The 23514-nt window shown below is 43.5% G+C and overlaps 1 protein-coding gene across 3 annotated transcripts in view; it reads right to left on the bottom strand.

The window, feature by feature from the left end:
- Positions 1 to 23514, bottom strand: part of MAML3 (mastermind like transcriptional coactivator 3) — a 459612-nt gene that overhangs the window by 171253 nt on the left and 264845 nt on the right. For all 3 annotated transcript variants that reach the window (XM_027567395.1, XM_027567394.1, XM_027567396.1), the window contains exon 2: positions 10143 to 11675. In XM_027567395.1, coding sequence (XP_027423196.1) covers positions 10143 to 11675 — 1533 coding nt within the window. The remainder of the gene's footprint in view (positions 1 to 10142; positions 11676 to 23514) is intronic.

A 23514-nucleotide genomic window follows, 5' to 3' on the forward strand; every position in this document is an offset into this window, starting at 1 on the left:
TGGGGTCTCAAAGAAATAGTCCGACACGACTTAGCAACTACACAGATTGACTTGCATCATAAGCATTCTCATCTCCCCAACCAGACTACATACTGCCAGACACTGTAGGTGACTTTATTTTGGTATCTCTTCTTCGTCTAAATTTGGAATTCTAAGAATTTCAGAAGTGAATACACTTGGGGAGAGTATGCCTGGTCAGGTTTCACAATTTTATATACTTGTGATAGACCTTCAGGCTAGTAGGCTCCTGTCAGCGTAAAAATAAAGCCAGATCTACTCTCTTACATGTGGATGCAGTGAACATCACTGGGCTGGGGCTTGCTGCTGCTGTTGCTGTTAAGTCGCTTCAGTCGTGTCCGACTCTGTGCGACCCCATAGACAGCAGCCCACCAGGCTCCACCATCCCTGGGATTCTCCAGGCAAGAACACTGGAGTGGGTTGCCATTTCCTTCTCCAATGCACGAAAAGTGAAAAGTGAAAGTGAAGTCACTCAGTCGTGTCCAACTCTTAGCGACTCCATGGACTGCAGCCTACCAGGCTCCTCCGTCCATGGGATTTTCCAGGCAAGAGTACTGGAGTGGGGTGCCACTGCCTTCTCCAGGGCTGGGGCTTAGGATTCAGTGAATGGTCTTGCAAGGAAGGAAATCTATGACTCTAGTGCTATGCCATGGTTCAGTCATATCTGACTCTTTTCGACACTGTGGACAACAGCTTGCTAGGCTCCTCTGTCCATGGGGTTCTCCATGCAAGAATACTGGAGTGGGTTGCCATTTCCTTCTCCAGAGGATCTTCCCAACCCAGGGATCGAACCTGTGTCTCTTACATCTCCTGCATTAGCAGGCAGGTTCTTTACCACCAGCGCCACCTGGGAAGCTGTGACTCTGGAAGTAGAATGAAATTGAGCATCTGGCTAAGTCAACACCTCTCTCAGAGCCCTGGAACATCTGGGAAAGGTGCTTGGATGCTGTTCTTGATGTAACGGTGTCAAAACACAGAACCCCAAATTGCGGTCCTACTGACATGTCTGCCAGCAGTCTTGTCCTGAGGAGGATGTCCCCAAAGAGGTCCTCAGTAAGCCTTGTGTTTCCGCTAATCTGCACACTTTCCATGTCATGGTAGTCTCTCTTCCCACAGATCTTGAAAAATGCTACTTGACACACAAGGCAGGGGCCTCGTTATGCCTATTAATAAAACAGAGGACTGGATAACCAGCCCTCTCTCTGGGAAACAAGGGGAAATTCCACTCTTCACCTTGGTTGGGGGCAGCATGGAGAATGAACTGTTTTGTCTTATTAAGAGAATCAATAGGAGCAGTTCCATAATTTAAAAAAAACATAGCCAGGATCCACAAGATTTCATCTCTTAAAAAAACTCTCTTATCCTATAACTAACGAGAACCTGTTGCATAGCACAAGGCACTCTGTTCAGTGCTCTGTGGTGACCTAAATGGGAAAGAAATCCAAAACGGAGGGGATATAAGTATACGAATGGCTGATTCACTTTGCTATCCTGCAGAAAATAATACAACATTGTAAAGCAACTGTACTCCAAAAAAAAGAAATGCTTTAAAAACTTGCTATATCCTAAAAAATAAATCTGGTAAGCAGAGTAGCGTAATTTTTCCATCTTACTTTAAATGATACAAGTCTGAGACCTTGCAGAACTTATAGTTCCACAGACAATAATTTAAGCATATGCAAATATCGGGCAATGAAATAAACACAGTTTGCTTTACTTGCAGTTCAGAGTTATCTTATGCACCACTTCTCCATTAGAAAATGGTGGTGGATGGCTTTAAAATGCACCTTTCCAAGCCTCATCCCAGACCTACTGATTCCGAGTCCTTAGCAGTGGAATCTGATTCCCTATATCTTGAACAATTTCCCTAGGTGATCCTCAGGAGCCCCCCTACCCCACCCCAAGTTTCATAACGACTGTTTGACGGGGTATAAGCTCTCTCAGTAAACAAGAATATTCTCATTCCACAAAACCTTTACAGAGTATTCTCATAGGGGGCTAATTAAAACCTTTTTCTTCCACAATACTCTTAGAAAATGAATTCCTTTCCTAAAAGTTCTCTTTTTCGGCTGTTTACTCTTAGCCTCATATTTCTAAGACTCTGACAGAATATCAATCAGGATTTTCAAAATATGCCAGTATGTGGATGGAAATGGCCTATCATACCCATCAGTTGGAACGTTTTATTTACTGTACGGAGTTTGGTAGCGCTTCTGCCCGTAGGTTTCCCCTGCGTGGGAGGCCCTGCATTCAATCTGTGACGAGGGTTCTGTCAATATTGTGCCTTGCATCTGACTTGCCAGACTCTATTGGCTTAGTCAGGGTCATGGAACTTAAATTGTTTTTCTAGTCCTTGAAGCCAGTCGATATTTTTGAGATCCTAAAAGCTACCCAACGGTTATAATCACCAGCTTTTATTCTAAAATAGCATGATGATCATGTGACTCTTCCCTGTCCTTCTGAACGTATGTATTTGACATGTAAATTTCATGTCAAGAGAGTACTTTAGCATTCCTGAAACCAGCACTGTTACAAGTCCAATATGTTAGAAGTAATAATGTGAAATACGTTGTAACACATACATTTCAATACTCGACAATATTCAATATTTAGAAAGTCACCGAGCAAGCCTCTGGTAAATGGACCATCCTCATTCATCTTGGATTTCTCCAACTCCCTGGCATAGTGACAATAAAGGAATAAAAATGATATAAGCATCCAAAAACAAAAGAGGACGGGAGATGGAAATAGCCATCAAGGGTGTCAACGAAATTTTGGAAGCTGAAAATCAGATGGCTGAGTGGTGATAACTGAGTTCTTTAGAGAAAGCTAACCCTTACTCTTGGTAGCTGCTGCTGCTGCTGCTGGTAGAGGAAGCCAAAAATCAACAAGATGGGTCAGGGTAAGGGATGTTGTAAAGTCTCAGGTGGCAGAAGCACTTCTGAATGCCAGAGCGCACACAAAAGGAACATGCGCTACATTTGTGTTTTGTGAAGCGGTGGACCAGCTACACAACTCCAGAAGAAGGAGTCTGGAGAGGTGAAGCCACAAGACTCCGGAATCCTATGTCCCAGTTCTGGCTGAGAGTGAACTGAGAAGCCGTACAAAACTGGGAGATAAATTGAAAGCCTACAGAAAAGTTAGTGAAATACGCTTTGCCACCACCACCACCTGCCAATTCCCTTCCTCTGCTTAGTTCCAGAAAGCCAGCCTCGAGATTCACAACTCTCTGTGATGAGGTTGAGAGAGTCTTTTCTGACTGGCCACTGCGGTAAAAATCTGCAGACACTGACCCAGTGACATGGCTGGGTTTCTAGCTCAATCCCTCTACAGTGAAGCCTCACATTTGACAAGCCTTGTCGAAGTGCACAGAGCAATGAATTAGCTTTATTGTGCCTCACTCTTTAAATAAACAAAGAGAAAAGCTTCTAACATGAAAGAAAGAAAAATAAAATGAGCATATGGAAAAAGGGTGCTTAGGAGAAACAAAGGCAAAGCAGGGAGTACAAGGAAAATTAATTTCTAAATGAGAATTAATATCCTTAGGTTGAAAGGGATAAGTCAGAGAACAAAGAAGAGCTTATGAAAATTTAAAACGGATTCTTTACCAGCTGAGCCACCAGGGAAGCCCAAGAATATTGGAGTGGGTAGCCTATCCCCTTCTCCAGGGGATATTCCTGACCCAGGAATTGAACTGGTGTCTCCTGCATTGCAGGCGGATTCTTTACCAACTGAGCTATCAGGGAAGCACAAAATGTGATAAATAAAATGGTTAATTTTAGAGTTGGAATGTAAAGTTAAGAAAATCTCACAGAACACATTTTGTGAAAGGGCAAAGATATGGAAAACTGAAAACATACAAAAATTAGAGAACAATCAGGAGGTCTGCTACATGATGAATAAACTTCCAGAAAGTTAGAAAGAGAGAAAAGACAAGGAAGAAACAATCAAAGAAATCATATAAGAACATATCTTAAAGACACATTTCCAAAAAAAGAAAAAGGTCACAGTACCAGACATAGTGGATGAAAAATAGCTACATTAAGGCATATTGTCATGAAATTTCAGGGATAAAGTAAGATTTTAAAAGTTCTCAGAGTGAAAAAACAGATTATACACATAGAGTGGGAAATTCAAATGTCACTGGACTTCTCACCAGTATGAAAGCCACAGGACTATGAAAAAATGCCTTTTCAGTTCTGATGGAATATGTTTTCTTCACTATAATTCTACATCTGGCAAACTCTGAATCAAATGTGAGGATAAAGACATTCTCAAAAATCATTTTCATAAAAACAATCTCCCTGAATTGGGAGATGGGATTTGACATACATACATTACTATGCGTAAAATAGATAACTAACGAGAACCTACTCTATAGCACTCTACTCAGTGCTCTGTGGTGACCTAAATGGGAAGGAAATCTTAAAAAGAGGGGATCTATGCATACGTATAACTGAGTCACTTTGCTGTACAGCAGAAACTAATACAACATTGTAAAGCAACTGTACTCCAATAAAAATTAATAAAAATTATCATCAGAGCTACATGGAACAATGAAATAAATCATTGCTTCTCACCTGTAATGAGCTTTAAGAGAACAGTAAGACTAAAAATGAATAAAGAATTTTTGAAATAAAAGCCAATGTCCTATACACCCTTTCTTAAGCACTGAGAACGTGCTCTACCAATTTGCAGGGCTAAGCCAAGAAAGAAGAGGAGGGATCAAGAAAACAGCGCAGCACAGGAGGGGAGGAAATAGTTCAAGAATGATAGCGAAGGGTGAAGGCCAGCTGCATGACTTCAGTTAAGCAGCCGGCCAAGAAACGTGTAGGACAGAAAACTGGAATGAAAGTCTGTAAGTCTTCAGGAGAGACACTGAAGAAGAGAAAGAAACAGAGGGAGACAGAAGGAGAAAGAGATTGAGAGAGAGTGGCAAGTAGGAGGTGGGAGGAGGAGGAGGGAAGGAGAGAAAGAGGGAGAGAGAGAAAAAAACGAAAGAAAATAATAATCAAGATCATTTGAAGTGCTTGATCCTATTAAAACTTTTACAGGGTCAGAAAAGTTGAGGACACATTGAAAGTAGGAGCAGAGACAAAAAAAAAAAAAAGTGTTGGTCGCTCAGTCGTGTCTGACTCTTTGTGACCACATGGGCTACAGCCCACCAGGCTCCTCCGTCCCTGGAATTCTCCAGACAAGAATACTGGAGTGAGCTGCCATTCCCTTCTCCAGCTGATGTTTCAGACTCAGGGATCAAACCTCTGTCTCCTGCATTGCAGGCAGATTCTTTATCATCTGAGCCACCAGAGAAGCCCAGGGAGCAGAAATAACACCAATTAAAAACAGAGACAGTTATAAATTCCAGGGAAAACAAAAAGTTACATAAGAACGGAAATATAACCATAGCACACTGCATAGCTAAACTCTGAGGCACTATGCAGAAATCAGTCATGTAAATATAGAATAGTTTCAAAGTCATAGTTTGTGATCTATTTAGTTCTACTGAGAGTATGGGAAGAGAAAAAGAGATAGTGTGAGGTGGGGGTTGTTTGTGAGGAGGTCTTGCAACTGAATTAAATCCTTGTATTGAGAGTCGAATAACTGAAATGCTAAGGAACAGCAGTTTATGGAGATAAATAAGAGAAAATAACTGAATGAGTTGAAGCAACCACCTTTGGGAAGCAGAAATTAGAATGGAGGGGTAATACAAGGGACTGCTCTTTCTTATCCTAAGCCTTATAGTATGCTTGACTTTCTGAACTAGGTCATGTATCATTTGGAAAAAATCAATAATATATATATTTACAGAAACTAAACAAAGGGGCACCAAGTTTTTGAAGTTAAGAAAAAATGTGTCTTCAAAGAGACTTCCATGATGTCTGTGAATATCAGAGCTCTGTTCCTTGTGTGCAGATTCGATGGCTACAAAGCTTATAATATTAATGATATACCTCACAAGGGGCCCAATAGATTTCAGTAAAATCACATTGAAAAGGGAAAACATTCTGTAAAATATACTCATATATGGACTCATTAGGATAGACACAGCCACGCACAGAAAACACACATATGAAGAATACAGTAGCCAAGTGCTTATGATTCATCTAGTCCTATAATTGCAACGAGTAAAAATTAACATCCATTTTGGAAATTATTCACTTTCCGCTCTTCCCTGTAAGAATTATTCTGGGGCTCTGACTATCGCTGTCCCCCTCCTAGACCAGCCAAGTAGCCACTGGCTTTTGCTTTTACTTCGGCCATAGCTGCTCTGTTGTTTTTCTGCTTGTCACACACAGAGACAGAGTTTGCTGTCTTAGCAATCTCGTTGTTCCATAGGTTCAAGATAACCACCCTAGCCAAGGATTCTTTTTTGACTTGCCTTTCCAGGTCTTCTGTTGGATCTCAATAGCCGCTCTGTGTTATTTGTGCTAACCCTCTCCCTGTTGGAGCCGATCATCAACTGCAAATATATTTTTGGCCCAAACATTGATCATTGCCATCAAATGACTTATGAAACATCCCTATGTTTAAGACATAGTGTTAGGTGCTATGCAAAAACTAGCAAAAAAAAAAAAAAGAGCATGATGAGAGATCCTGTCCTTGAAAAACAAGATCAGGAAAAGATAATTAGACATGACCAAAGAAAGTTCTGGTTATTCCATCACAGAAATGCATATTTTAAAAATTAGAAAGCAAAACAGAAGTTTTGATGAAGAGAAGTTTGGAAAAGGAGAAAAAGGAAGGGAGAGATGATCAAAGAAATAAGTTGTGCAAGAGCACAACTTGGAGAAGAGTTGAAGGATTATACTAGTGGAAATTTTATTAATACTCTCATTGTCACTGTTTTAGCTGATGAATTAAGATTGTAAGGAGTGAAAGGGGATGTGAGGAGAGAAAGGAAAAGAGAGTGAAGGGTGGGGAGAAGGGTTCTGAACTACCTCTATAAGCAGGGATTCACAACTCATATACATAAACGAATAGAAAGTAATAATATCACCTCAGTTCTATTGGCAAATTGGATAAGGAGTCTTTGAATAAGTAAAGTGTAAACTTCTAAAATACAGAATATTTTCTTCCCTTAAAAAAGTTTTTTTTTTTCCTAATGATAGAATATATACATACATATATACATGTATGATGGAACATTTTAAAAAACCGAGTCAAGTATAAAGAGGAAAACAATAAGTGCTCAAATTTTACCAATCAGAAATATCATTCTTTATGTTTTAGTTATTCAGTGTTTTTCTATACATATTAAAAAACACAATTTGGATTGTGACATACAAACTGTAATCTCATCTGCTTATTTCGCTTGTACTATGAGCATTGCCATGTGATCAATCATTCATTAATAGCACGATTTCCAGGCATACTATTTATTTTTCCAAAATGCTTATTATGGTCCTAATTTTCACAATCCCAAGTAACACCAAGAGCATAACCTTTGTATACAAATCGTTGCTCAATTTTTGCATTGCAAGGAATAATATGAAAATTCTGAGAACTGGAGCTGTCAGGTAAAACATATTCAAAATTTTGGAATAAATTATTTTTTGTTTTTCTCAATTTTGGTTCCCTCCTTCTTGAAACCTTCAGGAACAAAGTGGATTTCTATTTGTTCCTAGGAGAAATGGCATTTGCTGCTAATGTCCCAAATAAGTAAACATCTGTACAAGAAAATTATCTCAAAATATATGTTCTAGTGTTCTAGTGTTATTGGCTTTGGTGCTCAAGTTACTCATTACAACTAAGTGTTCATCGCGGTCCTTGTGGCCAACAAAGAATAAAATGAATTTTCACTAGCAACAGCAGAAAACAAATTTGAACTACACCTATGTATAACTATACTTTATATCTTGCCTGTAATTCATGCTCATATTTGTGCAGAGTACTCGCATAGAGTGTAATTAACTACTCTGAGAGCTGTGTCAATACTTCTCCACAATCAGATAAAAGCACGAAATAAATGGTATATTTGCGGAAAGATATTCCCATGTTTATATATGTATGTTGAAGCTTGTTTCAGTGGTGAGTTGATATTTCATTAAAAAGCATGATTTTGCTTGATGGTTCTTTATGAGGTTAAGAAACGATTATTTTAATGAGGAAGATTCTGTCCATCCTAAAAGTACCTCATGAGATGGAAGGAGGAGAGGAAAGCCCATAGATTTAATCCAGAAAACCATCACTTGTTTCTTCATCACTTGACAGAGTCCTCTTTAAACATGACCTCTGTGGTCCAAGCCTTCAGTTACTCACAGCTAGGCAAGCATAAGGACCTGAAATAGCACCTTTAAGATTCATGTTCCAGCAAAGACAGGAGCTTCATCCCAAGCTAGCAAATTTCAAAAGACATTCAGTGAGGGTGGGGAGGGAGGTTGGCTCATATTGTACCCACACATGTGCAGAGCTGGAATTAATCACCTGTGGTCTGGCTTGGAGGAAGGAGAAAAAAAAAAAAAACAGTGGAGGGGGAAGCACAATTTGTATTTGTCATCAGCAGCGGATGACCATGCTGACAGCCTGCCATCTCAGAAACCTCTGAACTACAGCAAACACCTCTGTGTATCACCTATATTTCTGCATGCTTCAGAACTTAACACTGAAATGTATCAAATGCTGCATTTTCCAATAGTATAGTTTTAATGAAACCAGGATAAAACAAAAAAGTTCCCATTTCAATGATGTTTTTCTACCAGCCACTGATGGCAGTTTATGTCAACCAAGGTATATTTTTATTTCTCCAGACAATTTCTTTAGAGCTGGTTGGCATGTGCAGACAAGAAACCACTGTGGGGCTTTGGGTTGGAAGTGCTGTGAAGGACAAGCATCAAGCCACAGAGCTCAGGCCTGTCTCTGCAGGCCGGCACCACCCTCAGCCCTGCAGTCTCCATCAAGCTTGGGGAGGTGGGGTGGGGGTGGGGTGGGCATACCAGGAGAGGCAGACACAAACAGCACCCAGTGATGCAAGATCTGCCCACCTTAATTCCCGGTGTTTCTAAAGCATCCCACTGTGGATGCGTATCCAAGCGCTAGTTAAGACCTGTTTGCACACGAGGGCCCCTAAAACAAAGACTTTTCTGCAAAATCTCCAACTGCCATCAAGTGTGGGCATCCAGAGAGGACCAGAGAACAGAACTGTGCCTCCACAATTCACATCAACTGGCAATAAAATGATGGCTTATGAAGTCACCCATGTAGGGGTAAGGTCAGTAGGATGGTGCTTTTTCCCACTTCTTCTCCCCTTTGAGGCAGATAAAGTGTTAAATTAAAGGAGTGTTGGCTGCTGGCCACATTGATCAGGGTGAGGAGACAGTTGATGCTTGTCAGTGAGTATTCATTCACTCCCCAGTGGTTGGCACTCACTCTTACCATGGATCCCTACACCTGATAACCATGATCCCATGAAGAAAGACAGCAGGAAAGAGGAGACTTGGACACAGCACTAAGAGACAGTCACCATCAAATTCTCCTGAATTATAGCTGATGAATCGGAGATGGTTTTAGTACACTCTCAAGTCACAAGGTGGAAACAGCTGCTCAGTGCATTTGTATAGCAACAAGTATTGACACGCTGCACGGTCCTACAAAAATCTATCCTCCACTTCACTTTGAAAACACAGAAAATGCTCCCACCTTTGACTATCTGGAATCCAAATTTCCATAATTCATAATACAGGGAAGACAGGCTGAGCATGTTCAGGACCTCATAAGACGGCTGTAGAGATCCCGAAAGGCTCCGACCTTCCCGCCTCCCCAGTCTTGGACCACACACGACCTGGGAGAGAAGCTACAGGAGAAGCAACACGCTGTGTCACGTGACCTCTACAGCCTCCCATCGAGTGAGCATCTTATGCCATTTTTGGTTTCTTATCTGCTGTCCAGAATAAAAGAAGTTCGATCCCCAAGCATTCAAACACAGGAAAGTATACTCTGCCACCTTGTCCCATGTCTTAGAAAGAAGAGAAAAAAACTCTCAACAAACCTAGTAACAACACAAGGATGTGTAGGAAGGATGTCTGAAGGTAATTAACCCCCTTATGGCACAAGCAAGCAGAGCATCGCATGTCGACAGTCTGAAACGCACCCGAGAGCATCTCCAAGTGCCTCACTTTCACACTTACCTGACCGTGGGATGGCAGCGCCGGGTAAGCCATGGGCTGACTCATCACTCCTTTCTGCTTGATGAGGAGCACGCGTTTCTGGTCCTCACTCAGGTGTGCCCTGGGGGCCTGGAGCTGAGGTGGGGGCTGCTGCGGGGGCTGCGGCTGTGGGGGCTGCTGCTGGATGTAGGGCGTGAGGGGGGTTTTGTTGGGATTGGCCATCGGGGGCGTCATCCTCTGACTCAAGTCGGCATTAAAGTGGGTCAGAGGCTTAGTGTTGCCGTAAGTCAGAATATTGTGCTGTTTGTTTAAGGAGTTTGTACCCATGTTATTTGGCTGCTGATTGATCATATTCAGGTGATTCTGAGGGAGGTAGTTATTCATTGTCGTCTTCTGCAGGTTGTTGGCCATGGGAGGCACTATAGGATTTTGGTTGTTAAAGGCTTGGGGGTACATCATGGGGCTATTTGGTTTTTCCGCCGTGAAAGCTGCTCCGTAGGGACTGGATGGAGGCCCTAAGGGAGACCAACTGGAAGTCTGATTTGAGTGCTGCTGCTGCTGCTGCTGCTTCTGCTGCATGAGTTTGGCCCTTTGCTGCTGCTGCGCGGCCATCTGCTTGAGCTGCTCGGCGGGGGAAAGGTCAGAGCCGGGCATGGCCCCAGGGCCCGAGCCCGCAGCAGCCACCGGCAGGGATGCAGGATTAAGGAGATAACCATTTCCGGGCCGAGACGGAGCCTGGCCCGGTGTGTGAGAAGGGTTCGGAGTTTGAGGGGATTGGACCGCACAGTTCGCTGGGGAGCTGGCAGGGTTGGGCGCCACGGGAGTGGTGGCCACAGAAGGTAAGTTGGTGGCCGCGGAGACGGTGGAGAAGGGAGGACCCGAAGAAGAAGGCCTGGCCTGGGGGGAGCCCAGAGAGACGTGAGTGAAAGGAGAATGAGACGGGTCGCTCTTCACGCTGGTGCTCTCCTGGGATAGCGGGGTCTCTGTGGCCGGTTGCGAGAATTCCGGCTCCTTCTTCTCTTCAAAGTCTTCATTGAACAGGTCCTGTATGTCGTCTTCAGGAACGGTGTTGGCCAGTTCGTCTATTAACTCCTGCCACTCCTGATCGTTCAGGTTAATGTCTGAGAACAGCTTGTTCTGATTGGAAAGAGAGGTTTCTGATGTGTCTATGCAAGTAGGGTCGTCGAGAGGTTCTTGTTTGAGATCTTTGCTCTGCAAGATGGTGAAGCTGTCCTCCAGGTCACTGCAACCATTCACAGGAAGTTTAAGTTCTGGGAGTCTCCCATTCTTACTCAGGTCTTCCAGAAGCCCAGGAGTGTGAGTCCCGCTATTCTGCAAGGGCAAAGAAGGCTTCAGGTCAAGTTGGTGAAGTGGAGAAGCTGAAGGCAGTGGCATGTTGTTGGGTAAATTGTTGATGGCTTCCATCCCCGTGGGAATGTCCTTTCGTATCCGCTTGCTAGTTGGAGAAAAGCTTCCATCGCAAGCCCCATTCTGCTGGTCTCCATTAAGTGGTGATCGGGCTCCTTCCAACTTCCTTTTCACAGTCTCTTGGAGCTGCAAAAGAAACAGGAAAGAGAATGACTAAATCTCCAAGTCACAGTTGACTCTTCAAGCATGGCAGTATGCATTGCTATGAACGAATTGTTAAATTATTTAGAACATATCAGAAAGATGTTATATATCTAATTTCAAAACTGTCCAGCCTTCGATTCAAATTCTTTGCGAAGAGCTTTTATCCAAAAGCAGAGTCCACAGGACTAAGAGATTGTAAGCAAACCAAAGACTGAAGGGTGGAACAAAAGAAAAGAAACAGTTAAGGCAATCAACGCTTGTCTTACTGGGAAGAATCATCTAGGAATATTTTTCAAATGAATGCTACATGTGAGACTGGGGCCAAAATGTGCCATACTCAAGAAAGGTGTTGATACCTATCGTAAATTCTTGTCACAGCTTAACTGAGAACATCAAGGAATTAACAATACTACAAAGCACACTGAAAATCCTTGAAGAATATGGCATTTAACGCATTTACTGAGTAGCACAGAAATGAAGATTAATGGTTAATATAACCCAAAACTTCTTTTTGGTTCTTATTGTACTTGACCTCCCAGCATCTCATAACATAGTAGCCTGCTCTGTTCTAAAAGCAGGCATGCAAGGGTCCCCTGATATCACACTTGCCTGGATTTCCTTCTTTCTTTCCCTTGTTCTCTTTTGTACTCTTTGGTTCTCCTAAATGATGGCATTCTTCGTTGTTTGGTCTTAAGCTTCCTTTTGCCTCCAGGGCGCTGTACCAGTTGTTTTCTTCTCTTGGAAAACACTCCTCCCCCTCTCTCGCCCCTTCCCTGGTAATAGCTACTCATCTTCCTGGTTGGATCTTAGATTTCACTTCCTCCAGGAAATCTCTCACATCCCCTCCCCACCCCAACTACAACAGGCACCTCTTTACCCCCACCTGTACTGGGATGGAAATTCTGGAGTAAGTTTTTCCAAGCCACCTCTCCTTCCCCATCATAGGTTTTCCTGTACACTGGGACGGTTGCTTAAGTGTCTGTTTAGCAAGCTCCAAGAAGGTCAGGGCTACGGCTGACTTGCTTACTATGCATGTGTGGGGCTGCACATAGTGTTCAGTTCAGGTTCACAGCAGTGGTGAACAGGTGACAGCAAAGATGAGTGATTCTATTTCTAATTCACAGGTGCTGAAGGAGGTGAGTTTGGATCAGAGCAGGAGGCAACCCCACTGACATGAAGGAATGCTTGACTTTGAACTTCTACATTCCTGGTAATGGGATATCTAACCCTGGAGAGTGCTGTGTCTGTTTAACTGGACTTATCTGCAAAGTCCAGTTAAGAAAAGTCTTGCTAACTGTGGATTTAGTAAGTATAACCTAATTCACCTGTCTGTCCCTTTCCTTTCTGCAAGGGCCAGTTCATAGGGCTCTAGTGAAGGAGGCTGACACAGAGGAGGTTGTGGGGAAACATGTGCTGGATGATGACAAAAGGAAGACTAGGTTGGGTTAGAAGGAGGCTCTAGTAACTTTGCAGAGTTGAAGGCACAAGGCAGAGAGACCTGGGGAGGGAGTGGGAAGCAGAGCAGCCCCGATCTGGGCCCTCTCCAACTCTTGGCAGAGCATCCCAGGATCAAGGCAAGAGAGGGACAGTCTTCCCTCTGGCCCCACATACACACAGGGAGGCACACGTGTAATAAAACCAACCTGGAGGTGACATGAGGGGTTCTAAGAAGTGCCACTTTATTGCTATCATCTCATAAGTAGAGAATTCCATTTTAAAAGGAAACAGAAGAGGTCTTTAAGTAAAAATCCAGTCTAACCTTTGCTCCTACACTTTCCTTTTTGAATCACAACACCAAACATTCTGTAGTTGCTTGGTAGACACTCCTGAATTGCTTGAAATCAGGCCGTAACTAAGACACACTGGAATTTGACTTCAAAGAAGATACTGGCTTCATCTATCGTACAAGGCAGAAACTTTGAGAAAACGAAGCTATTTATTGAACAAACCGGGAAACTGTGGTTCTGATCTTAGGTATGGCAGACACTTAAATGTAGCTCCACAACACAGCGGCAAGGTCAGAAATGACGGGTGCAGAATCTAAAGTAAAACTTGGGGCCTCGGGACGTCTTGAAGGGATGTCAACCTTAAAAAAGGAAGCACTTGTCTTAAGATGAGGGCTTCCCAGGGGGCTCAGTGGTAAAGGAGCTGTCTGCCAATGGAGGAGAGCAGGTTCAATCCCTGGGTTGGGAAGATAACTTGGAGAAAGAAATGGTAACCCACTCCAGTATTCTTGCTTGGAAAATCCCATGGACAGAGGAGCCGGTGGGATAACAGTTCATGGGGTCACAAGGACTTGGACACAACTTAGTGACTGAACAACAACAGCAACTTAAAAATGAACCTGACTTTATTTTTAAAGGTAAAGATCCAGGATTCTGTTCTAGGCCATGAAATGGACAGGGCAGGATGGAGAAATGAAGACAAATGCTTTATTTACTCCTCTGGGAATAGTGGCAACTGAGACCATGGAGACAGACAAGTCTGGCTGGGAACCCCAAGGCTCACCTCTTACCAGCAGAGCAGGCCTGGCGGGGGGTGCGGAGGCGGGGGCGGTGGGTGAGGCAGAACATGGCAAAAACATAGAAATAGCCTTGTTGGCCTTGGAATCAGAATGCCTGGCTTCAACCTCTAGAACCCCCTCTAGGAGTTAATACGTATAAATGTTATCTGGTACTCAATAAATACTAGCTATGATTGCCCTCTGAGCATCCCTGGTGGCTCAGATGGTAAAGAATCCGCCTGCAATGCAGGAGACTGGGTTCTATCCCTGAGTTGGGAAGATCCCCTGGAAGAGGGCGTGGCCACCCACTCCAGGAGTCTTGCCTGGAAAATCCCCGTGGACAGAGAAGCCTGGCAAGCTACAGTCCGTGGGGTCACAAATATTAGGACACAACCGAGCGACTAAGCACACACAAGATACCCTCCATTGGAAAATGAGTCAGAGGGACTTCCTGGTGGTCCAGTGGTTAAGAATCCACCCACCAATGCAGGGGGCACAGCTGTGATCCCTGGCGGGAAGATCCCACATGCCGAGAGGCAACCAAGTCCATCCACCAAGCTACTGAGCCCGTGCTCTGGAGCTTGCAAGTCACGAGAGAAGCCACTGCGATGAGAAGCCTGTGCACTGCAAGGAAGAGCAGACCCCACGCACCGCAACTAGAGAAAGCCTGTGCGCGGCAGTGAAGACCCAGTGCAGCCATAAATAAATAATTTAAAAAAAAACCCCAAAACAGAGAGTTACATGAAGGTAGGGATTTTTCTGCTTTTTTCCACTACTGGACCCCAGGGGCTCACAGTACATACTCAGTAAATACGTGTCAAATGAATGAATCCTGGAAAACTTAAACTCTCCTAAACTTTGGTTTCTTCATCTGCAAAATGGGTCAATAATATCTAGATCATACAGTTACTGTGAGGATGAACTTAAATGAAATAAAATGGAAAGCACTTAGTTTCATGCCTGGTATCCTGTAAGCACCCACTAAGCCTTAGCTATTATTATCTTTAAAAATGTGATTAAAAAGTTTTTAAAAAAATGCAGTGATACCCACTGAAACAACTGCAACTTAGTTTCTGAATCTCTAAATACATATAGGTACGATGATATATTTTTGTTCTCCAGCTTGCAATAACCTAATGTTTTCCAAGCATCCTGTATAACTTTTTAAATATAAACAACAAAAATCAAATTTGCAATTCAAGCCTGAGTCCAAGTGCTAATGCATTCGTGTCCTAGATTGTAGAACAGCGCTGCATGGTTGGGGCTCAAATCAAATACATTTCCAGGATGTGACCCGAATGAAGCTGCTGAGTATTTCCTTTTCCTTGAGGGCCTAGAGTTCCCCACCGCTGGCCCCTTTAAGCCAAATCTTGACATATATTTCCTGTACCAGAATTGGGAATGGAAGAAAGATATTATAGAAGAAACATGTTACATTTTTTCTTTTGTTGTTGTTCAGTCACTCAGTTGTGTCTGACTCTTTGTGACCCCATGGACTACAGATGCCAGGCTTCCCTGTCCTTCACTATCTCCTGGAACTTGCTCAAACGCATGTCCATTGACTTGATGATGCTGTCTAACCACTGGTCCTCTGCTGCCCCCTTCTCCTTTCATCTTCAGTCTTTCCCAGTATCAGGGTTTTAGTTGTGTCCAGAACAGCAGAGCCATCTCAGCATCCCTCCTGTGTCCCATCTTTGCTAGACAGCAGGATGGTCTGAGAGTCTGACTCCCTCCTTATGTCCCTCTTAGGGGATGGAAGGAGAGTGGGCAGGAGGAGACAGGACCTGCAGGCTAAGGAACTCACAAGCAGTAACTCTCACGCTCACAACTGCCTACACATGAAAATGTCCTGGGGACTCCCCACGCCCCAAGGACTCAGGTCAGGGTCTCCTCCCTAATAACTTTATTTCAGGAAATCCCTGGGGAAACCATGGGAACAGTGAGAGCCTTTATTTTCTTGGGTTCCAAAATCACTGCAGATGGTGACTGCAGCCATGAAATTAAAAGATGCTTGCTCCTTGGAAGAAAAGCTACGATCAACCTAGACAGCATATTACAAAGCAGAGACATTACTTTGCCGACAAAGATCCGTCTAGTCAAAGCTATGGTTTTTCCAGTAGTCATGTATGGATGTGAGAGTTGGACCATGCGAAAGCTGAGCACTGAAGAATTGATGCTTTTGAACTGCGGTGTTGGAGAAGGCTCTTGAGAGTCCCCTGGACTGCAAGGAGATCAAACCAGTCCATCCTAAAGGAAATATTCATTGAAAGGACTGATGCCTAAGCTGAAGTTCCACTACTTTGGCCACCTGATGTAAAGAACTGACTCATTGGAAAAGACCCCGATACTGGGAAAGACTGAAGGTAGGAGGAGAAGGGGACGACAGAGGATGAGATGGTTGGATGGCATCACTGACTCAATGGACATGAGTGTGAGCAAGTTCCAGGAGTTGGTGATGGACAGGGAAGCCTGGCGTGCTTCAGTCCATGGGGTCACAAAGAGTTGGACATGACTGAGTGACTGAACTAAACTGAACAGGAAGTCCCTGGCCCTTCTGCTTCCCAAAGATGGAAGCCTCTTAGTATGATTTGTGCCCTTCTGGAAGAATCACAGGAACTCTTCGCCAAGTGTCGGCTTCCTTGTTCCGCTGTTCTCGCTTTATTACATGTGCACGTTTTCTCCCATTTAGGGACGCTGCGGGGCCCGGAGCTGAAGTCATCCACTGCCTGTGACAGTGGGGGTCTGTCTTGTGTGTCAGTTACTCTGAAGGAAACAAATCCTCCTCCACAGTGGGTTCAGCATAGGTCTCTCGCCTACAGTGTGGCCTGATGGCTGTGTTTCTGTGAAACTCTGTGTGTGTGTGTGTGTGTGATAGAGTTGAAACAGGGAGAGACAGAATGGTTTGGGATCAGTGGTATGACATCCAAACCAGTAGTAATAAGAACAGCGAAGCCTTTGGGGTTATAAAGCACTTTTATGCAGGATCATATATTATCCACATAGCAAACCTCTGGGGAAGGTTACGTGTGTGCTGGTCTGATGGCTCTACAGGAGGTGAAATGGAAAGGGTGGATAATACCCAGAACAAGGAGGAACATGGCTGAGATGACTGGACCTCTATTGACATTTCCAGCAGGTTCTAAACGGTCCATGAGAAAGATATTCTTTCTTCCTGTAGACTTTTAGCAGTGCCAGTATGCTTAAACAAAGCAAAACAAAACAAAACTCAACTCTTATGGACTGTCTCTGACTTTGCATGAAATTGGGGAGGATCTGGGAGCCTGGAATAAAAATGATGATCCTGCTATTAAGATGATGAAGATTTTAAGATGGAAGACATTGGGGGGTAACCATCAGATTCCTGTCTCCTCCTCCTACAGAGTCTAAAAGGTGGGAAGGATTCACTTGAACCACCTTACAGAGGAGGAGATTAGGCATAGTGAGGTTAGCACTGTGTCCCAGAGCCTGGGGTGGGGGGCAAGGTGGGGCACTCAACCTGGATTCAAATTCAGACTCAGGTGACTGCATAAGCACTTCCCCTCATGCAGGTGGTGAAGCACAGCCATGCCTTCATTAGTGACCCTGGGATCCAATGCTAAGCATGATGAAGTGTTTTCAGACATTTTCAGGACTCATCCTTATTCCACCTTCTCCCCACCACCTAAAGCCAACTGCACCTCAAGGACATCTGTTCTTATCACTGGCGATTTTTATCTTAATAAAAGATTTTCATCTCATCTTCCACTCCCAACGCCACTCCCTTAGTTCAGATCATCAACACTGCTCTCATGATTTCGGCAGCAGCTCCTGACTAGCCTCTCTGCTCCAGTCTTGCCTCTTCTCCACCGATTCTCTCTGTTGTCTCTCTGTTGGGGCTGTGGTTTTTCCTTATAAAATGTGAACCCATTCTCCACTTGCAGCTCCTCTGGAGCTGTCTGCTGTCATCAGCATCATCTAAGCCTCCCACAACAGCCCTCCACAAGTTGATCTTTATCACTGCTCACCTCTCCAGTCTCAGCTATCACCTTGACCCTTCTTCCCCTCCACTGGCCCTCCAACTCCAAGCAAATCTAAACCTTCAGCTCTACTTAATTATTTGCCATTCTCAGGACGCATGGTGTTTGTTCTCTGTCTCTCTGAGTCTTTGCATATGTTATACTCTCACCCAGCTTCTTCACCTGACTAATTCTGTTTGTCCATCACCATACAGTTCAGATTCTATACAGTCTCTCATGACAGCTCCTCTGCACAGGTCCTGATCTTGGAGACCCTTGATGTGCTTCCATAGCACCTAATACACATCATACCGTAACAGCTCGCCTTTTCCTTCATAAGATTGTAGGAATGAATGAAAACTAGAAAGATTTCTCAAATAACCATACTCAGTTTGTGTAACTGATCCCTAAAGCAGGCACTTGAAAATGTTGGCCTGTATGGTGTTTTAATGACAAGTAAGTAAATGTATTTTTGGGGGGCTCCAAAATCACTACAGATGGTGATTGCAGCCATGAAATTAAAAGACGCTTACTCCTTGGAAAGAAAGTTATGACCAACCTAGATAGCATATTCAAAAGCAGAGACATTACTTTGCCAACAAAGGTTCGTCTAGTCAAGGCTATGGTTTTTCCTGTGGTCATGTATGGATGTGAGAGTTGGACTGTGAAGAAAGCTGAGCGCCAAAGAATTGATGCTTTTGAACTGTGGTGTTGGAGAAGACTCTTGAGAGTCCCTTGGACTGCAAGGAAATCCAACCAGTCCATTCTGAAGGAGATCAGCCCTGGGTGTTCTTTGGAAGGAATGATGCTAAAGCTGAAACTCCAGTACTTCGGCCATCTCATGCAAAGAGTTGACTCATTGGAAAAGACGGATGCTGGGAGGGATTGGGGGCAGGAGGAAAAGGGGACGACAGAGGATGAGATGGCTGGATGGCATCACTGACTCAATGGACATGAGTTTGGGTGAACTCCAGGAGTTGGCGATCGACAGGGAGGCCTGGCGTGCTGCGATTCATGAGGTCGCAAAGAGTCAGACATGACTGAGCAACTGAACTGAAGTAAATGTATGATTTATTTTGGTTATTTTAAAAGTCTGGAAATGGCCCACAGACTGTCCCTTCCTTAAGATGTTGGAGAACTCTATGGGTCCAGGAAACCTATGTTGAGAACAACTTGAGAGCATATGAACAGCATCATGGTGAGGAAGAGTGAATTTGAAACCCAGAGACTTTACATAACATTACCAGGTTCATAGGTTTTGACATGTTTGTGAACTCAAAATGCTGGATATTTTCATAGTTGAAAATTTTAAATTTCCTTACACAGGTTTTGAGTGGTTTTCACCCACCAACGTGCCCTTTCCAACCAAAAGTGTGGGTGAACTTCCTTCACCAAATAGTAGAGATATAAGTATACAAGAATTAAAGGTGAATTGCAGGTGCTATAAGTAATTTAGAGGCTCCAAGAGAATATTCTGGTTATTCTAATCTGCTCTGGTCAAACCAGAAGATGATTCACAGAATCAGTTTTCATATGGTTATTTTCTTCTCATTCTATCAGTAGATAATAAGCTATGAACATATGGATAAATCTGACTTGCTTATTTAATATATTTGATGAATGACCCAGAATATTCATGTGTTAGATATATTAATTAGTAGAATACAGATAGAGTAGACAACATTTCCAGAACTGTCTTCTAGATTCAAGTATCCTTAGAAAGGATCTTTTGAGGTTTATTTAGAGGATCAGTTTTCTAGATCAGTGACTTTACAGTGACTTGGGAAGCTATTAAAAATGCAGGTTTCTTGGTCCCACGTCCTCAGTTTGATTTTATCCCCCAAGGTGGGGCCCAGATTGGGACACAGACTGGTGCCACAGGCATCTAAAGAAATGTAATAAAAACCTCCCATTTCTCTGAGTTCGTCCAACATTCCCAGTTTTTAGAAATTCCTATCTATACTAACAATTCTGTCAGAGTCCTGAAATTCTGAAGTTGTCCGTTTGAGTAAAAATGTATACGCACACAAAGCTAATGAATGTCAGTATCAGATGTTCCTGGGAATCCCCTGGTATCCTGTGGTTAGGACTCAGTGCTCTCACTGCTGTGGGCCTGGGTTTGGTCCCTGGTCAGGGAACAAAGATCCCACAAGACACAGAGTGGCAAACAAAACAAAACAATAAACAAAAAAACCCCAGTAAAATATCATATGTTCCCGAGTTGACTGGAGATGCTCTGGGACAGCTCATACACAAGATCAAGAAACAAAGCTCTAGATGGAGATATTTCCAAGCGCAGGGGAGCTTGAGTCCTGTAGGAGCTTGCTGAATTTCTAAAAGACTTTACATGAAAATGTTTCTTTTTTACATTTGAGGTTTCTCTGAGTAGGATAATATCCTAGATCATTTTCTCCCTCCATATGATACATACTTACCTTCATTTTCATTCCTCATGAACTGAGGGTGTGTTGTATGCCTGATGGGTGGGTTCATCCCCAGAACAAAGACCACGTCAGAAAGTGAATGTATGTCAGATGTATGTTGAGAAAAGTCAAATATGTTTGTTTTAAGGGAATCTACGTGAAGAGTTGACATGTCCAGATAGCATCACCAACTCAGTGGACATGAACTTGAGCAAACTCCAGGAGACAGTGTAGGATGGGGAAGCAGGGCGTGCTGCAGTCCATGTGGCTGCAAAGAGTCGGACGTGACTTAGCGACTGAACAGCAACAACTTGAAGGGTAGAGCAACCCAGATGAAAAAGATAAATCTTATCATAACATCTGAAATCTGCTTTGTCAGCCTTTATACTCCTAACATTATGTTAGAGAGAAAACAACTTTATTACCTAACAAAATTCATATGAGTTTAAATACAGACACACAGAAAATTTGCCTGAGAGCCAAGAGTTTAAAACCTCTACCTGTGACCATTCCAGGATACAGCTTCTTTGGACCTAATCGAGAGGAAATTTGGGTCTTTGGAGAGGATGTCAGTTAAAAACCTGACATATCCTCTGGTCCCAGTCCAGTTGTTGGGAGTCAGTGCTTTCAATGTTGTGGCCCAGGGTTCAATCCCTGGTCTAGGAACTAAGATCCCACAAGGGCAGCACAGCCAAAAAAGAAAAGAAAAGAAAATCTGTGTTCTGAAATGCTCTGTGAAGAAATGGATCATCTTAAAAGTGGCCTCGCCCTCCCAGAAAGCATCTGAAACCTCAACTACATAGGCCCAAGGGGACGCTGGGGCATTGCTGAGCCCCAGCCCAAAGAAAGAGGACCAGGTAGAACATTCTGGGAGACTTTGAGTTTAGCTTTAGAAATGACCATGATCTTTTACCTTTTTGCTATTATATATTGTATTGCTCAGTCACCCAGTCATATCCGATTCTTTTTAACCCCATGGACTGTAGCCCACCAGGCTACTCTGTCCCTGGAATTCTCCAGGCAGGAATACTGGGTGGGCAGCCATTGCCTTCTCCAGGGGATCTAGGTGACCCAGGGATCGAACTCGCATCTCCTGCGTCGGCAGGTGGATTCTTTATCACTAGTGCCATCTGGGAAGCAAACTCTATTCCCAAGGCATCTTAGATATGTACACACAAGAGCGGTGGTGCCTCTTTTCAGTGTCTGGAATGTGGATGTCCGCCCAATTCCAGCTGCAAGCTGCTAAGTTAAGACATTCTTTAAAAGCATTTAAAATCTTTTGTGTGTGGCTGAATTTTTAGGTACCCTTTTATCCTTCAGGTATGCCTAACCTGCACCACCTGAGTCGACAGCAACACATTGAGAATGGATCATAAAACACCAGGAGCAGTGGTGGCCAAGGCCCTTAACCCTGAGAAATGCCATCTCACGATGTCCTCAAATCTCCATATTGCCAAATACATGAATGTTGGTAGAGGTTCTTGGCTTTCTCTCGATTAAACAAATAACATATTTTCATCGCAAGTCAGGTGAATTATGTGTATTCTTTATATCTGAAGTAGTGGAGTTTTTACAAGCTCTATATTTGTAGTTCAAATTGGTATTTCAGTGAATTTATTAACTATGTGTTGAAACGGAGACTATCTCTGCAAATGCCAACTTTCAAATCTCCTCACAGACCTAACTAGTAAGTTTTTATTAGAAAATCTGGTTCACTGAAGATTTTATTGTCATTTAATCTTCTAATTGGCTGAGACCTTGCAATGTACCAGGCATCATGCCACATGCTTTATGTATATTGCTGGTGATGGTGGTTTAGTCGCTAAGTTGTATCTGACTTTTTGTGATCCCATGGACTGTGTAGCCCACCAGGCTCCTCTGTCCATGGAATTCTCCAGGCAAGAATACTGGAGTGGGTTGCCATTTCCTTCTCCAGGGGTCTTCCCCAGCCAGGGATTGAACCTGGGTCTCCTGCATTGCAGACAGATTCTTTTATCAATGGAGCCACCAGGGAAGCCCGATCGTTAATCCTCACAATACCCCTATGAGGACGAGGAGTGGGCTCAGAGACTGTGGTCATTTGTCCCAGGACGTACGGCAGAGCCTTACTGAGTTGCATCTGCCTCTCAAATCTGCATTTTCACTTACTGCACTGTTCTGCATATGATGACTCCTGTCCTGATCAAACACGAGCAAACCTGGCTCAGAAATTCTGGGAAAATGTTTTCGACACTGGTGTCGTGACGAGCTAAGGAGGATGTGTTCACGTGTTTTGAGTCAGAGCTCCCTGATTCACAGAAAAGCATTGTGCTCCTCTACGAGGAAAGATGTTACTCTGCAAATTTAGCATGTGTTTGAGAAGTGATGATAGCTGTAGCCTTGAAAACTTCAGGAGGGAGCAGATGTGTGCATCCCTTGGCAGCTTCCTTTGCTCAGTAGCTTTCTGTAGGAAAAGCTCCGCTGAGATCTGCAGTTGCCATCAGAATTCTACAGTCTGAACGCCGCACAGCTCTGTCTTTTCAGATACACACACACACACGTACACACACACATACACGACACTACATCTAAGGACAAGAAACAATTTCCTTAGGAATATCTCCTCCTAGAACGTCTTGCATACATTAGCTACTCAAACACGCCGGTGTGCATGACCTTGTATTACAATCTGAAATTCCTAATGGGATTTTATTTAGAGCTGTAAAGAAATGACAGCAAAGGAGGTCGGGGAAGAAGAAGGGAAAACCATAGGGAGGAAGAGGGCAAATGGAAAGATCAGATCTTATCTTCGTCCTTCACAGCTGGAGACTCACACCAACAGCACAGACCAAAGAACAGGCATGTTGGAACGAAGCATGAGGTTTCAATCTGTTTATTTTCTGGGAGGAGGGAGGCAGCAG

This window comes from Bos indicus x Bos taurus, chromosome 17 (genome assembly GCF_003369695.1).
Source record: "Bos indicus x Bos taurus breed Angus x Brahman F1 hybrid chromosome 17, Bos_hybrid_MaternalHap_v2.0, whole genome shotgun sequence".
In the NCBI taxonomy this organism is placed as follows: Eukaryota; Metazoa; Chordata; class Mammalia; order Artiodactyla; family Bovidae; genus Bos; species Bos indicus x Bos taurus.